The sequence below is a fragment of the Atta colombica genome, unplaced genomic scaffold (genome assembly GCF_001594045.1).
Source record: "Atta colombica isolate Treedump-2 unplaced genomic scaffold, Acol1.0 scaffold125, whole genome shotgun sequence".
Lineage (NCBI taxonomy): Eukaryota > Metazoa > Arthropoda > Insecta > Hymenoptera > Formicidae > Atta > Atta colombica.
This window is the reverse complement of record NW_017259212.1, coordinates 3,521,496-3,536,537: the sequence shown is the minus strand read 5'-3', so window position 1 is coordinate 3,536,537 and position 15,042 is coordinate 3,521,496. Positions and strand designations below refer to the sequence as shown.

The 15,042-nt window shown below is 33.3% G+C and overlaps 3 protein-coding genes across 5 annotated transcripts in view; 2 read left to right on the top strand and 1 right to left on the bottom strand.

The window, feature by feature from the left end:
* The first annotated feature begins 1,996 nt into the window (after positions 1-1,996).
* LOC108694827 (dihydroorotate dehydrogenase (quinone)) lies at positions 1,997-3,583 on the top strand. The gene is made up of 2 exons (XM_018204501.1): positions 1,997-2,519; positions 2,588-3,583. The coding sequence occupies exons 1-2, from the start codon at positions 2,150-2,152 to the stop codon at positions 3,409-3,411; spliced, it is 1,194 nt and encodes a 397-aa protein (XP_018059990.1). The 5' UTR covers positions 1,997-2,149; the 3' UTR covers positions 3,412-3,583.
* A 1,869-nt stretch (positions 3,584-5,452) lies between these two features.
* The window catches only part of LOC108694879 (E3 ubiquitin-protein ligase RNF19A-like), a 13,067-nt gene continuing 3,477 nt past the window's right edge, over positions 5,453-15,042 (top strand). The window contains exons 1-8 of one of the 3 annotated variants that reach the window (XM_018204570.1): positions 5,453-5,615; positions 8,371-8,620; positions 8,704-8,846; positions 8,955-9,144; positions 9,273-9,584; positions 9,653-9,797; positions 9,873-10,009; positions 10,137-10,234. In XM_018204570.1, coding sequence (XP_018060059.1) covers positions 8,458-8,620; positions 8,704-8,846; positions 8,955-9,144; positions 9,273-9,584; positions 9,653-9,797; positions 9,873-10,009; positions 10,137-10,234 — 1,188 coding nt within the window. In that variant the 5' untranslated portion in view covers positions 5,453-5,615; positions 8,371-8,457. Of the gene's footprint in view, positions 5,616-5,648; positions 5,685-6,293; positions 6,352-8,370; positions 8,621-8,703; positions 8,847-8,954; positions 9,145-9,272; positions 9,585-9,652; positions 9,798-9,872; positions 10,010-10,136; positions 10,235-15,042 lie in introns of those variants that run through there. The other 2 variants (XM_018204571.1, XM_018204572.1) reach the window with 2 other exon arrangements.
* On the bottom strand, positions 10,461-13,608 carry LOC108694880. Its single transcript, XM_018204574.1, has 3 exons — positions 12,714-13,608; positions 12,376-12,609; positions 10,461-12,296 (listed from the first exon to the last, which is right to left on the bottom strand). Exons 1-3 carry the CDS (start codon positions 12,831-12,833, stop codon positions 11,343-11,345), a joined length of 1,308 nt encoding a protein of 435 aa, XP_018060063.1. The 5' UTR covers positions 12,834-13,608; the 3' UTR covers positions 10,461-11,342.

Below are 15,042 nucleotides of genomic sequence, written 5' to 3'. Positions count from 1 at the left end.
ATGTATATATATATTTTTTTTGTTTATAATAATTGTTTTTCAAAATGTTCATCTGTTGAATATTCGTCAAAACGTCCAGTATTAAAAAATCTTTCTACCGATATATTACTTGGATAGACCGATATTATATTTAATATGACCGATATTATATTGAATTTTTTCAAAAGAGGATGCTCAACATGCTTTAACATGCTGACATCAGTATCATCTGAATTTAAAGCTATTTTAAGCGTGTTTGTATATTACTGCCAATTGTTAGTATATGTAACGGGGATAGATTTTCGGGGAGTACTGGCAGTAATATATGAATTAAAACATCAAAATATAAAAGAAGCAAAAACGCTTCTTTTTTACATTTCATTATTCTAATTTTCGTCATCTAGAAGTTTCGTTTATGCTTCTGTTACTCTCCCATTATATCCGATTTATGCTCCAATTTTTATATATTTTCATCAGGGATTTGATAACTTTATGATAAGCAAAATAATTTGGAATATAAGAAGTAGAATATTTGACACCAATTTATGTTATAAAATAAATTATATTTTGTTTAGCATATAACCTACGTGTTTGCGCCGTACACTATTATTTCATTATCAGAAACAAAATATATACATCAAAATCATAGATATATAGAATACAGGAATTACTCATTACTGTTTTATTTCAATTAGTATCATATCTTTAATAATAAGATTAAAAACAAGACTATTTATGTTATAAACATTACTTTAATATGAAGCGCCACTACGGTCTGAATGTTAAGATGTTGAATTATTATATATATTCATATAAATGAATTAATTTCAGAAATGATAATTGTGTGCCGATATGGTTGTTGGATTTTCAACGTAATCAATCTGAAATATTAATAATCCCCCCAAATTTCCCAAATTAATCTTAAAAAACTGTAATAAACTTATTGAAAAATATTGTCTCGACCGGAAGTCGAATCCGGATCTCTTGCATTCCGTGCGAGAATTCATATATTTAACTCTTTCTTTATAGTACTTAGAATATAACAAATCTCGCATTTTACATTGTAAATTTAAATATATAATTTACAATAATATTCACTTTTTTGCGATGTTCCTGATGGAAATACACCATCGATGTAATAATGCTTCTCAACAGCCAATTAAAAGCGTTAATAGTAATTAGTAAGGTTGATTATAAGTTAACTTTTGTTTAACTAAGTTGATTAGTTAAAGTTAACAGCTTTGAAAATTTGATTTATTTACGGTACAGTTAATCCATAATGTACATTAATAAAATTAGAAGTTAAGTTAATAAAGAAAATAATTAAAAAGTCTAAAGTTAAATATGATCCGAATGAACAATTAAAGAAAAAAAAAAGAAAAAAATTTGACGGTTTATATAATTTTTTTTATATTTTTCCTTTCTTACAGCATATTATTAAAGAATTTTGCTGATTATTTTTTTTACAACTAACGATTATACAATATAAAAGATCAGGATTGTATAAGTTATATAAAAAAGTAATAAAGTTAACTGATTTTATTTATTTATTTTTTTTTTGATAACGAATGAGTAATATAATGAGTATAATGTAGTAAAGTCGTCTATTATTGGATAGGCTCCTAAGAGAGAAATCTGAAAAAGGACATGACCTTTTTCCTACAACTGCAAAATGCCCCCGTGCATTATTATTTTCTGAAGAAGTGAATGTAAACTACACAACAATCTATTTTTTTTCGATGCTTCTGATGAAAATAAATCGCTAAAATCGTTGAAATCTCTATTAATTTGATAGATTTATTTCAGTGTATTTGTGACTTGTACGTAGACTATACTTGCATCATGACAAGATTCCACTTCTATCATGGAAAATTAACTGACATCAGCGCTATTCATTTCGCGACATCGATAATATTGATACATTTGTTTTCATCTACATCCGGAATATTTCGATAGTGATTTGTTATAAATATTAAAAAATAGCTATAATTGTGTTTATGGAATTATGCGTAAAAATTAGTGCGCGATTGTGATCTATAACTAATAAGTAAATATTGTGTTATCTAACCTAATCTAACCTAATCTATACCGTGAGCTTCGGTTGTTCAATGAAGTTGAAATTTGTATTTACATATGTGTCGATAACTCAGATTAATTCATATAATCTTGAATGAACGTTGCAATTAAGATGGCTCAGCGATTAAGCAACAAGGCAAAGCTGAAATCATTATTGACCGTAACCAGTAGCGCAGCCGCTCTGTTTGGTGGCATTTCTCTCTACCAGGGCAATGAAAAATTTTACAGTGACGTTGCTATACCTCTGGTGCAACTGATAAATCCGGAAATCGCTCATAAATTCGCATTGATAACTCTGAAATATGGCCTTGTACCAAAACAAAAAACAAATGATCCTACCTTACTCCAAACAACTGTGTTAGGTTTGCAGTTTAAAAATCCAATTGGTATGGCTGCAGGATTCGATAAACAAGGAGAGGCAGTAGAAGGATTGCACAATATTGGTTTTGGTTTTGTGGAGATAGGTAAAATTTATACAATAGTAGACCTAAACTTCAATATTTTTAGATATAACGATCTTGCTTTTTTGTAGGTTCTGTGACACCTAAACCTCAACCTGGTAATTTAAAACCCAGAATTTTTAGATTACCAGAAGATAAAGCAATTGTAAATCGATATGGATTTAACAGTGATGGTCATGATATCATATGGGATCGTCTTAAGAAATTAAAGGAAAATAAAAATTTTGATGGTATTCTTGGGGTGAATTTAGGTAACAACAAGGAGACAAAAGATGCGATTCAAGATTACATTGATGGCATAAAAAAATTTATGGATGTAGCAGATTATTTTGTAATTAATATTTCTAGTCCTAACACTCCAGGTTTAAGATCTTTGCAAAACAAGAAGAATTTGGAAGAATTACTGACCAGAATAAATGTAGCAAGAGAATCAGTGGGTAGTAAACAGCCATTACTTTTAAAATTGGCTCCAGATCTGTCAGATTCTGAGCGACAAGATGTGGCAGACGTAGTTTTAAATAAGAAATCTAGAGTCGACGGTTTAATTTTATGTAATACCACAATTACGCGAATAAATTTGATTAATCCAAACAAGCAAGAAAGTGGAGGCCTCAGTGGTGCACCTCTCACAGATATTTCCACAGCTATGATATCTGACATGTACAAACGAACGCATGGTAGTATCCCAATTATTGGCGTAGGCGGTGTTTTCTCTGGAGCTGATGTTTATGTCAAAATAAGAGCTGGTGCTTCACTGGTGCAACTTTATACCTCGTATATATATCATGGACCACCAATAGTTGGCAAAATAAAAACAGAATTATGTGAAATACTTGAAACCAATGGTTTTTCTTCTGTGATTGATGCAATAGGCAAGAATGTTGAGAATAAATAGATGTTTTAATCTAATGTTTATATATACATAAATATAATACACATTCAATGCAACTTATGCAAAATCTATTGTAAGTAAATAATATTTTGTTAAATCATTTATATTGTTATAATTGAATGAGTTTTTACTATGTTTGTATTAAATCAACAGTTATGTGTACTGTCTACTTATGTATACTTATTTCAAGCTCATTTTCAGCTATGTACAAAATTTCTAGAATTATGTAATATTCTGTGATATTTATAGGAAATATTTCTATATATTTTAATTTCTCTGTATCATAAGTCAATAACAATATAGTGTGTGTGTGTGTGTGTGTGTGTGTGTGTGTGTGTGTGTGTGCGTGTGCGTGTGCGTGTGTGTGTGTACAGATGAATCAGAGTAATTGAACCAGTTTTTTATATTATGAGAAAATTATCAATCTCATATCTAATTATCGACTTATAGCAACACAGATTAGATGCGTAGATACATTCGAATTGCTGGTCTAGGTGCACTGAGAAAAAGCATTTTAATATTTTGTAACAATTTTCAATATCAAACTAGCCTGTTTTAGCGTTCAAACCAGCAATTCTCACGATTAGAGGATCGATAATTTTCATAGAATAAAAAACTAGTTCAACTACTCTAATTCACCCTTGTGTGTACGTATGTGTGCGTATGCGTGTGTATGTGTAATCAGTTTAATAATAATGGAAATTTGTATCTTGTTTTTTTCATATATGTAAAAAATAATAATTATTTATAATTATAATTATTTATCATCATAATTATTTATAATTATATATTTAAATGCAGTATGTCAATATGTATATACAACAAATAATATTTGTAGGAATTTTGATCACCGTGATTAGAAAAAAAAGCACATGTGACTGATACAAGTGCGTAAAACCTAAGTTTAATAATTTTAATGATTTAATATTTACATAGATTGGAGTATACATTTTCGTTTTACATAAATATTTATACGTTATATATTTGTAAATTTATGTTATATCTGTATTCTAGAATTATAATTTCTGTAAAATTTACGGGAAGTATCACGCTAATAACGCATAATATTTTAATTTCTTTAATATATATATATTAGAAATTAAAAAGATATATTATGTAAAATGAAAATGTGATGTGTATACATCAATTCATATAAACATTTGTCAGTAAAACCAATTTTTGTGTCAGCTTGTATTATATCAATGCTTCTTTCTGATTGCGATAACCAAACTAAAATTCTTACAAATATTATTTGTTTGTGTGTGTGTGTGTGTGTGTGTGTGTGTGTGTGCGTGCGTGTGCGTGCATGCGTGTGCGTGTGTGTGCGCGCGCGCGCGTGTGTGTGTATGTGTGTGTGTGTGTACATATATATGATGGCATACTGCATGTAAACATAATTCTAAATAATTGTTTTAGACGTCATTTTTGCATATAAAGAAAACAAGATCATCGATGCAAACTACTGAATTGATTTATTATTGCGATGCAATTAATCTTCATGTCGATTCAAGCTATTTATCATCATTAAATTAATTTTTTTTCCTTATGTTAGGTCTCTGGTCTGTGTTACACCTCTCACATATGCTTGTGCACTCACTGATTATTCAATTGCCACGAATATATTAAATTAATTTATAACTTATAAAGATAAAAGTCCTTTTCAAATTAAATTTATAACAATAGGATTTATATAAATAAATTCTTGATATGCCAAAAATCTTCATATGATTGAAGAAAATACGATTGATTGAAGAAAAAAAACAAGTAGAAAAAAAAACCTTTTTAAATGTGAAGAATTGATTGCGTTCAGCGGAAATAGCAGCTGCTATTTATATTAAAAAATCTTACAATAGTTCCTAAGTTGCTTTTTTTGCTAAATGCAATCATTCTGCTGTATTGGTTCGCGTCGCCTTCGCAGTTTTAAATTCTCGCGGGTCGTTTACGCATAATGTTGATCATCGCCGTCAGGTGGCGCCATTATCGCGTGTGTCAAAGTCGTGATCGTTGCGATCTACTTTAATGATCAATCTATTTCAGACTTCTTTCCGCAATGCCGTCGTAATCGGAGCAGTCAGCTGTTGTGTAGAAGTGAACATCCTTAACCAACAAATTGTGCGAATAATTGGTCAGTTTTATACAACCCGGTTGATTCTCAACGAGCCGTGCTTATCTCGGCGATCGACTGACCTGCACTCGACAGCACGGCGGTACGTTTTTCCTCGGCAACTGTGAGCACGCATTACCCGTCGTGGGAGAAATCGAGTCATGGTCTCTCGGTACTTTTGCATTTGCCAGTCATTAGGCGCACGAGCCATGAGGCGCGTTCGCGAACGGAGATAAGACGTAGGATTTTTCACGAGCCGCGCCTTATCTCGAGCACCTCTCTCGTTGGAGAGCGAAAAAAAAGGAATAAGCGCATACTCCGTCAGCCCGCGGCATTCGCTGACGCACGTTAGCGACGAGTAAACAGAATCATCGAAAGTGCGAGTCTGTCAGCATATTTTTTTTTACCATCTCTGTCGCACGTACGCACGTTTGCTCGATCACGCATCAGTAGCAATCATTCGATACGAGAACGCGAGATCCCGAGATTCGAGACACTCCGCGTGACGGTATTTCGTCGCTGTGATCTCCCGCTGCGTCTTTGATGACAGCTCTCCCGCGATGGACGATACCACGTTTAAATCGTCGCAATAGAAATGTCCAAACGAGCTGCGTCGTGACTAATTCCGATCCGATTGTGCGGCTAATTCCGATTATAACAAATCAAGCAGTAATTTTTTATGAATTAGCGAATTTAAATTTATTGATCCGCGGAAATTTGTCTTGAACGAATGTGAAAGTATGTAAAGCTGGTTTAATTTTGTGATAGCGATTCTGTATTGAAATAAGAAAATACATGGGTGACGTCATCATCGTTGTAAGAGACAACTTTCCCTTTTCGTGAGACCTTATTTATATTTTATATTAATATTTTAATTTATATTATTATTTGTCTCATTAATATTAATCGTCATTTTATATTACTTATTTGTGTTTCGCATTGATCTTTCATATTGTTTGTTCAATGTTTTAGCTCAAAAAATTTTGATAAATCGAATTGTGAATATATAAATAAATAGTAATTTGTCAATAATATCCAAAGTCCAAAAAATCGGGACATAAGACTTAGACTCTTAAAGACATTTCAATAACATTTTTGTAAGCTGAAAGAACGTCTTATATCCGTTTCTATCAATGTAGATTAACTTTAATTTCAATTCAACTTATGCTTTTAATTTTTTTTTAATTCTTAGAACTAGAAAGGATAAAAAGTTAATTAAACCAAGATTAAAATTAAACTACATTGATAGAAATTAAAGATGTTTTATGTCCTGAGACTCTGTGTTGTCTAAGTATCTTCAAGCAGACCTTGTTTTAATAGTCATTCAAGTTGGATCAAGCATCATTCAATTGTGTAACGTAATACATTACGAGGAAAATAATCCTTCACTAATGCTCAGCACATGATAATATGCATTTTATATCAGTAGGGCCAGTTTATGAAAGATAACGAGGCGTGATGCAATCTGGAAAATATACATATCGCAAAGAATGAGAGTCTGCAGGAATATGATCTCTCCTTTGCAGATCGTGCATGTCGATTTTAAATATTGCAACACTCATAATTCATGTGTCCCATAGACGTGATGAAATCGTTGATGTGCCATCGCGTTTGTGCGTTTGCGATTCAACTTCATCATTCCTTTCCCGGAGAAAGCGGCGAATCGTTTTGACAATAACGTGTTAAAAATACCGGATGACCGCGCATATATTATAGCTGAAAAAAAAAATCTCGGCTATTCTTTCGAAGATATGAAACCGCATTTATGAGATCAGTTATCACGGATGTAGCAGATAAAATCTGTCAGAATGTTCATTTCTATCAATGTAAATTGTAAATTCTACAAAAATAGAACTTGAAAAACTAGTTTAGTCAAGAAGTAGAAAATTAATGCGAATAAATTAAATCTAAATTAAAGTTAATCTACATTGATACATATAGAAATGGACATTATAGATTAGATATTTTCCATACATGTCATTTTCGTTAACTCACTTGAGTTTTTCGTCTTCGAAGATTAAAAAAATTAATTTAAACTTTAATATGAATATTTAATACGAAAGTATAACAGAACTTGTATTGCATATTTTTGTAATATTCAATAAATATATTATTTTTTAAAAGAATATTATGACTATGTTCAAAATTCTTGTCGGCAAAAGTAGTTTCGACATAATTCATACAATTTATTCCTGTATATGCATATTTTGCTCAGTTTATTGTATTCGATCATTGGTTTTATTTTTATAACACCTTGATATACATCTGTAAATATAACGCGGCCTGAGTATAAATGTTTCTCCAATGTCTCGCGAATGAAGACATGATATTCATTAAATTCTCAATTATCTCTGCAATGAATCACATGAATGACAACGACAATGAATAAGCGAGATCATTGTTGTTGCCGCGGTCACGCATACAGTACCAAGTGTTTGTAAAGTCTATTCATGCTGTTAATTAATAGATTCGATATTTCGTGTATCACATTTTACGTAATTGTATCTATATAATATACATAAAAAAGAAAACAGCATATTAATCAGTATATCTCAATGAAATTTTGTTTGAACAGCTGTATTTATTTATCGGATCCTCTGCATGAATTTTAATCCCTATGTAATACTATTTTTTATCCCTATGTATTACTATTCGTGATAACATCGAAGTATATTTTATCCATATAGTTTATACAGAGAAAATGGATAGTACAATAATTTAATCGAAATATGATTTTTACAAATTAATATATTATATTATTATATAATTCAATACTTTCATAAAAGTTTTATTAATTATTTGATTAATTAGTATTTTAAGGTACCCTAATTAATTATAATTGTTTATTATGATTTCAGAACGTATTCATTCTGAACATTAAGAAGCAAACTATGATAACTTCTTTGTCTAGCAACGCGTAACGTTTCCCAATACTTCTCTTAAAAATGTTTAAAGAAAACGAAAATGGCATAGGTGGTTGCAATGGTGCACCACCTCGTCCTCGGAGATTATTTCCCCGATTTTCCCTGCGAAGATTATTGTATTCCAGTCCGCTTATTGGTCGACGCATCGCAAGAACTCCTAGTGCAAGTAATAGGAATGCAAAAGGTAACTTCAAGTTCTATTAATCTGACATATATATAAAATTGAAAGTGAGCATAACTTTTCAAAATAAAAAAACATTTTTACAGCCAAAGATCAAGCAAGCGGCAGAACAACAGATGTTGAAAAAGGAGAGGCCAGAGTAAGTAACGGTTCGAGCCATTTCCAATTTCATAATATAGATCTACAGCGTGCTCCTAGCAAAGGTTCTGTGCTTTCTTCTGCAGGAAAGGTATTTATAAAGCGAAATAACATTTATACATTTCAATAAGCTGAGTAAAAGTCACAGATTTTTTTATCAATAAGCTTTTATTATTAAATTTTATTTTTATTATTTCAGAGTAATGAAAATGGATTAATGGAATGTCCATTATGTTTGGCCGAATTGCCAGTAGAATTTTTTCCTATTATTCAATCTTGCCATCATCGCAGTTGCTACGATTGTTTTCAACAATATCTGAAAGTGGAAATCTCTGAATCCAGAGTTAATATTGCTTGTCCTGAGTGTTCAGAACCATTACATCCAAATGGTGAGTATATTATAAATATACAAATATACAATTATATTGTTCTAACATTGTTTCATATCCTATAATATTTTTTATAAGATTCAAAAGTTCCTATCACTTACAATCTTTCGTATTACATTTTTGTATAGATATTCGGATGATTTTGAATGATCAAACGCAGTTAGAGAAATATGAAGATTTTATGGTTCGAAGAGTACTAGCTATAGAGCCTGATGCAAGATGGTGTCCTGCTCCAGATTGTAGTTTTGCTGTAATTGCTAGTGGTTGCGCCTCATGTCCAAAATTACGTTGCGAACGACCAGGCTGCGATTCGTATTTTTGCTATCATTGTAAAGCACGATGGCATCCTAACCAAACGTGCGATGCTGCTAGAGCGCAACGATCTCAATATTATGAGCGCAGCTCTTCTCTAAGTTTCAGTCAAACTGATTCTCAACACAGTAAGTCTTACGAATTAATATTTATTTAACTAACATCAAATTATACTTAAACTTTATGATCTGTTTAGGAGATGATATAAAACCGTGTCCCAGATGTCAAGTTCTAATCGTCAAAATGGACGATGGAAGTTGCAACCATATGACTTGTGCAGTTTGCGGTGCTGAATTTTGTTGGCTTTGTATGAAAGAGATTAGTGATCTTCATTATCTTAGGTATTTAGAATAAAGTTATATGAATGCATACAACAAATATATTTAAACGTATACGTTCTTCTATTTTATTTACAGTCCTTCTGGCTGCACTTTTTGGGGTAAAAAGCCATGGTCCAGAAAGAAAAAGATTCTTTGGCAACTTGGAACTTTGGTGGGAGCACCAATTGGGATTGGTCTCGTCGCCGGCATAGCATTTCCAGCTATGATTATAGGTTGGTTATATATTATTAACATATTAACAGATATATTGCGACAGCATAAATATATATATTTACAGTGTAAATATATATAGCATCGAAAAAATGTGTTACTACAAACATTATATATTTTGTGTTTAAGGTATACCGGTATGGGTAGGTCAAAAATTGTATACGAGATATGAGAAAGCCAACAAGCACAAGAGAAATGCCTTTATCGCAGGGGGAGTCACTGCATCAGTAAGTTTATTAAATATTTTTTATAATCATTAATGTGCTACTTTCAATGTTTGCAAGTTAGCTACTAACGCATTAGATAGTTGCGTAAATATTCATGATTAAGCATTATTTATTCTAAATGTTTTGTTAATATTTCTCGTCTTACGAAAATACTAAAAATAAATAATTGCTCGTGTAAATTTTTGTGACCGAAAGAAAAAAGATAAGTGCATCTGTATCAATTGCAATAGGAACTTTATTTACTATTCGTGATAACATCGAAGTATATTTTATCCATATAGTTTATACAGAGAAAATGGATAGTACAATAATTGTATACATAGCATTAACAAAACAGCGCGTTCGCTGAAATAATTATCGGAAGAAGTTTATCACGGGATGTATATGGGCAAATGGAACGTAATTGTTTTATATGTATATCTCGAAAATACTCTATAACTTTGATATATGTCCTATCATTAATCACGGATCTAGCTGATTCCGTTTTAATAATTGTATCACAACTACTTGCATAAATCTTTAACGACTTGGCACAGCGCATTAAAGACGTCTATTAGCAGTTTATCTGAGCAGAAACCGAATTGAACATTGAAGAAACTTACGTCTATTAAGAAATTTATTAAGAAATTTTTTTTACGTAGCTTCTTCCAGGAAATTTGCTTTCGATTTTATCTTACTTTTGAGACTTTCATCAAATTGCAAGTGAGTCTTGCATGAATAGTCATTAAAATATTACAGCTTTTAAGGAATAATAGTTGATAGGTTGTCAAAGCATACATTAATATATAACTAAGACATTTATCGTATTCTCTAAGCATATCGATCTTGACTTATCTCGCTCGTTTTACAGTAATTAGTATCTTGTCGAAACCAGACAAAATCGAGTAGTTTTTAATGTCTATATTCTTTCGACATGTTTCTTTACAACTATCTTCTTCGATGCCGGCATTCATGTTGCTAGCTCAAGCTTCTTTTAGATTGAAAACACAAAAATTGCGTCTTTAAACTACAAACGGGCTATCTATTGCTTTACATAAAATTTTTCGCTTAGTCAGCCTTGACAGAAATATTAATTCTTCGGTGTATACGCTAACCGTGGCAGCGATGATTAAGAATCAGTTTCCTTTGTTGCGATAATGGCTTCATCTGTTAGTACGCCATCATTATATAGATCTTCGAGAACGTCAATCAGTCGTTGCTCCGTAAGGGGATTACCGAGTGCGACGTCCACCGATCCTATGCAAAGTAAAAGTGCCAATAGTTGGGACTTTCTATAGTCCTTATCGAGATCCTTTCTGGTGTAACCTAAATCCTTGACGATATTTAGGCCAAGATGTAAGCACGTCCAATTCAGCTTGTCCCAATATTTATCCAAAAGCGTTTTAGTATATTTGCGCCGTAATTCGGTAGGCACTGAACTCACCAACAACAATGCGACATCGTTCGTCGGTCGACTATAAGTGACCATCTGCCAGTCAAGAATGTAACACTTCGTAGATTCTGAAAAGCTATTTCCAAAAAGCAAATTATTGCTCCAAAAATCTGTGTGAGTTATTAATGCCAACGGACCTTCCGGAGCGAGAAGAGCCGAAATAATATCTTTAGTGCGAGGTCGTAGAACTAACAGAGTCTCGAGAACCGTCTCCAATCCTGGTCTACTCTCCAGGAAGCGCGCCAGCTGCGGTAAACCGCGTTCTACCAGTTGCTGGTACGAATCCGTTGCTTTTGCCGTTTGGAATAGAAATGGATAACGCTCGGACAGAGATTGTCCGTCTACGACCTTCATCGACAGAGAATGGGCATGTATCCGGGCGATGGCGTCTAACGCTGCCATTGCTTGATCTAATGTTAATCCTCTCGAAAATTCAACACTTTCATAACCGTCGTCGCTTAAGTTATCCAATACTAGCATTGATTCCGGTGGCACTGGACTCTCATCGGTTCCGCCTGCAGGGCTATAATGAGCGTGAAAGCACCTTGGAACTGGTAGCGTGATCCTGTTTTCATATTTATCATTCTTCGCTAGCTGTCTTTCATTGAATTCCTTCAAATCTGGCATCACCTAATATACAAACGCACAGCATAAAAAATCGTCAAACAGGAAAAAATTTCAAATCTTATTCGATTACCTATCGCCTTACCTGCGTATAAAACTTAATTTCTCGGAGATCGAATTGGCCTTCTGTAACGAAAAAGCGGCTAAACGGATCCTTAGGGAGTTGCTTTATGATAAGAGACGTTTTGCATCTATCAATCGGCTTGTTCGTTATACTTGTAAGTGCTGCTAAATATTTTACCGTAACGCTGGTGATAGCGCTCAGCACACTTTCGCTCGTCGTGCATCCAGAATTTACGTTAAACTCTAAGACTTTAACCTAAATAAATCATTCAATGCTCGAATCAGACCTTAACTATCATATATATATATCTAACGCGATCATTAATATAAATCTCTATTTCACTTGTTTACATGACTAACCGCTTTGCCCTTGTAGTGCTTCGATAATATAGTTTCGAGCCACTCCTTCCGGACTTCCCAATCCGAGACAATTTGCTCTTCCCCGCAGGAAGTGTCGGTCTCGTCGTCCAAGTCGGACATGACTTCTTCTGATTTGTTCTTCACTCTCCTCTTTTCCCCTATCTCTCTTCGTCAATATCCCACTAGCGCGGCTAGGCGATGCTTCTGATGATCCTCTTGGCACACAACTATCTGACTTCAGTCGGTTAACAAGGCATGTGTTCCGCCAAATGACGATGCGCCCCGATATACAGTGAGAGACGTTACGTAGCTAAATTATCGCACGTACACACACGCGACGTGCACGCACACGCGTATACACGTTATTAATGATGCGTACGTGTGTTCGCTACCGTGAAATCACCGTCGCTGAATGAGCCTCGTTACGTGTCGCTGCCTCTTCCCGGCTACGTCCACCGATTCTGCGCCGATTTGGAGTGGACCGTAGTTGGCGTAGTTCGATGCCCCAGCATGGGCGGAGAGAATAATTGTCTTTTTATTTTAATCGACACGCCCTTGGAACATCAACCGACCGGACTGATCAGTCTTCCTTTATCTAGGCGCACCAAGCACACGTTATTATTCTTAATTGCCACGGAGCGACGTGGACCTCAGTACTGACCAATGCGACGCATGTTCCATTATCGCCTACCTTGGGCTTGGTGTTCTGCCGCCGATATAGGGTGGGGCGAGGAAGATATCACGACTCGGGCGCATGTCTACTCCCGACTCACGATCAATATTCTTCCTTCTGCTCCTCCCCAGAAGTGTGCAAAAAGAATTAAGCGCCCGCGTGCAAAAATAATTTCGCCCCAAAAGTGTACCATCCCAAAAGTGCACATATAATTATCTGTACCTAGGGATTTTTGATTAATTGTTAAAAAAAGACAAAAAAGGAAAATTATGCAAAATATATGTTAAAATATGGACAATTGTTGAATTTAGGAGCTTTATCTTCAATCATGATAAAATTAGTCTCATTCAACACGTTTTTGCAAATGAAGGAATCTGGCAAAAAAGTATTGCTCAGTCCCGCGAATTGAGATATTAATTGTTAAAGTTGATAGATATTTAGGTTAGGAAATCTGTCATATTAATGGCATAGAGAGTTATATAAATTCTCTGCTTTATAAACACAAATTCTCTGCTTTAGAAACACAAATTCATTGCTTTAAAAACGCAAATTCATTGCTTCGTGAATTTGCTAACCCTCTGCCATTGATGTGACAGATTTCCTAACTTGAATATCTGTCAACTTTAACGCATCGAATCAGACTAATTTTATCAAGATCGGAGATAGAGGCTTCTAAACTCAACAATTATCAAATATTGAGTTAGCACAAAAGTTCGTAGCGTTACGTCATTTCTATCACATCTTTATAAGTTTAAAAAAAAATTGGCAATTATATGTATAATGAACAAGTTTTAACTTTAAAAATCTATTTTTTAAACTTTATGATGATTTTTAATAGAATCAATAAAATGCTCCTTTTATTTAACTTGCGATAACTCATAGTAATAAAAGCGCAGTAAAATCTAAGGAACATTTTTAAAAATCATTTTGTAGGCGGAAAGCTTTCACATTAGATAATTGAAAATTTGTTTAAGTTTTTTGGGGCACGTGACAGATCCACAAAGTGAGAAAAAAATTTCCCATATTATTCAGCTTGTAGTTTTCTATATGCAAAAATGATCAAACTCACAGAAAGAGGTTCAAAAGATACAGTAATAAAAAAGATTTTAAGCAGTAAAGATTTTAAGTTTCAAAACCTCTTTTTTAAATTTAAATTTTGTTCATTTTAACGAGGTTTTAACTACACTTGAATTTTAACGTTTGTAACACTACACAGCTTTTTTCTAACGCAATAAGAAGACAGTTTTAATGAATACTACTAACACTTAGGAAGCTGCGACTCCATTGCATTTGTAGTAGGTTCAAGTATAATGAGTCTTCGACTGCCTCTCTGCAGACTTTAACCGTCTATGCACGCATTGCACGCTTGCTAGGCACGCCCTTGTTCCTCCCTGTTTGTGCTTGGATTTCTTAGATTTGTTTTTTTATTACTGCATTGGGCTGCACTAGAGCTTTCCTTCTCGCTTTTTATCAAATTTCAAACATATATTTTATTTTAAGTGCGTACAAAAAGAATCGATTAACAACGTTCATTTATCATTGTTTAATATTTAATAAGCAACAAAGAAATGATTTTTAATAAAGATTCTCTAATAAGAATCTAGACGCGTGATTAGAGCTAGTTTTGATTAGTGTCTGCCATTTTTCAGCAACTTC

Bases quoted from the DNA above. Each gene is read 5' to 3' on its own strand.
- LOC108694827 (XM_018204501.1), top strand. From the start codon at position 2,150: ATGAACGTTGCAATTAAGATGGCTCAGCGATTAAGCAACAAGGCAAAG. The intron at 2,520-2,587 runs GTAAAATTTATA...GCTTTTTTGTAG, and splicing joins TTTTGGTTTTGTGGAGATAG to GTTCTGTGACACCTAAACCT.
- LOC108694880 (XM_018204574.1), bottom strand. From the start codon at position 12,833: ATGTCCGACTTGGACGACGAGACCGACACTTCCTGCGGGGAAGAGCAA. The intron at 12,610-12,713 runs GTTAGTCATGTA...TGATTTATTTAG, and splicing joins AGCACTACAAGGGCAAAGCG to GTTAAAGTCTTAGAGTTTAA. The intron at 12,297-12,375 runs GTAAGGCGATAG...TTTGTATATTAG, and splicing joins AAATTAAGTTTTATACGCAG to GTGATGCCAGATTTGAAGGA.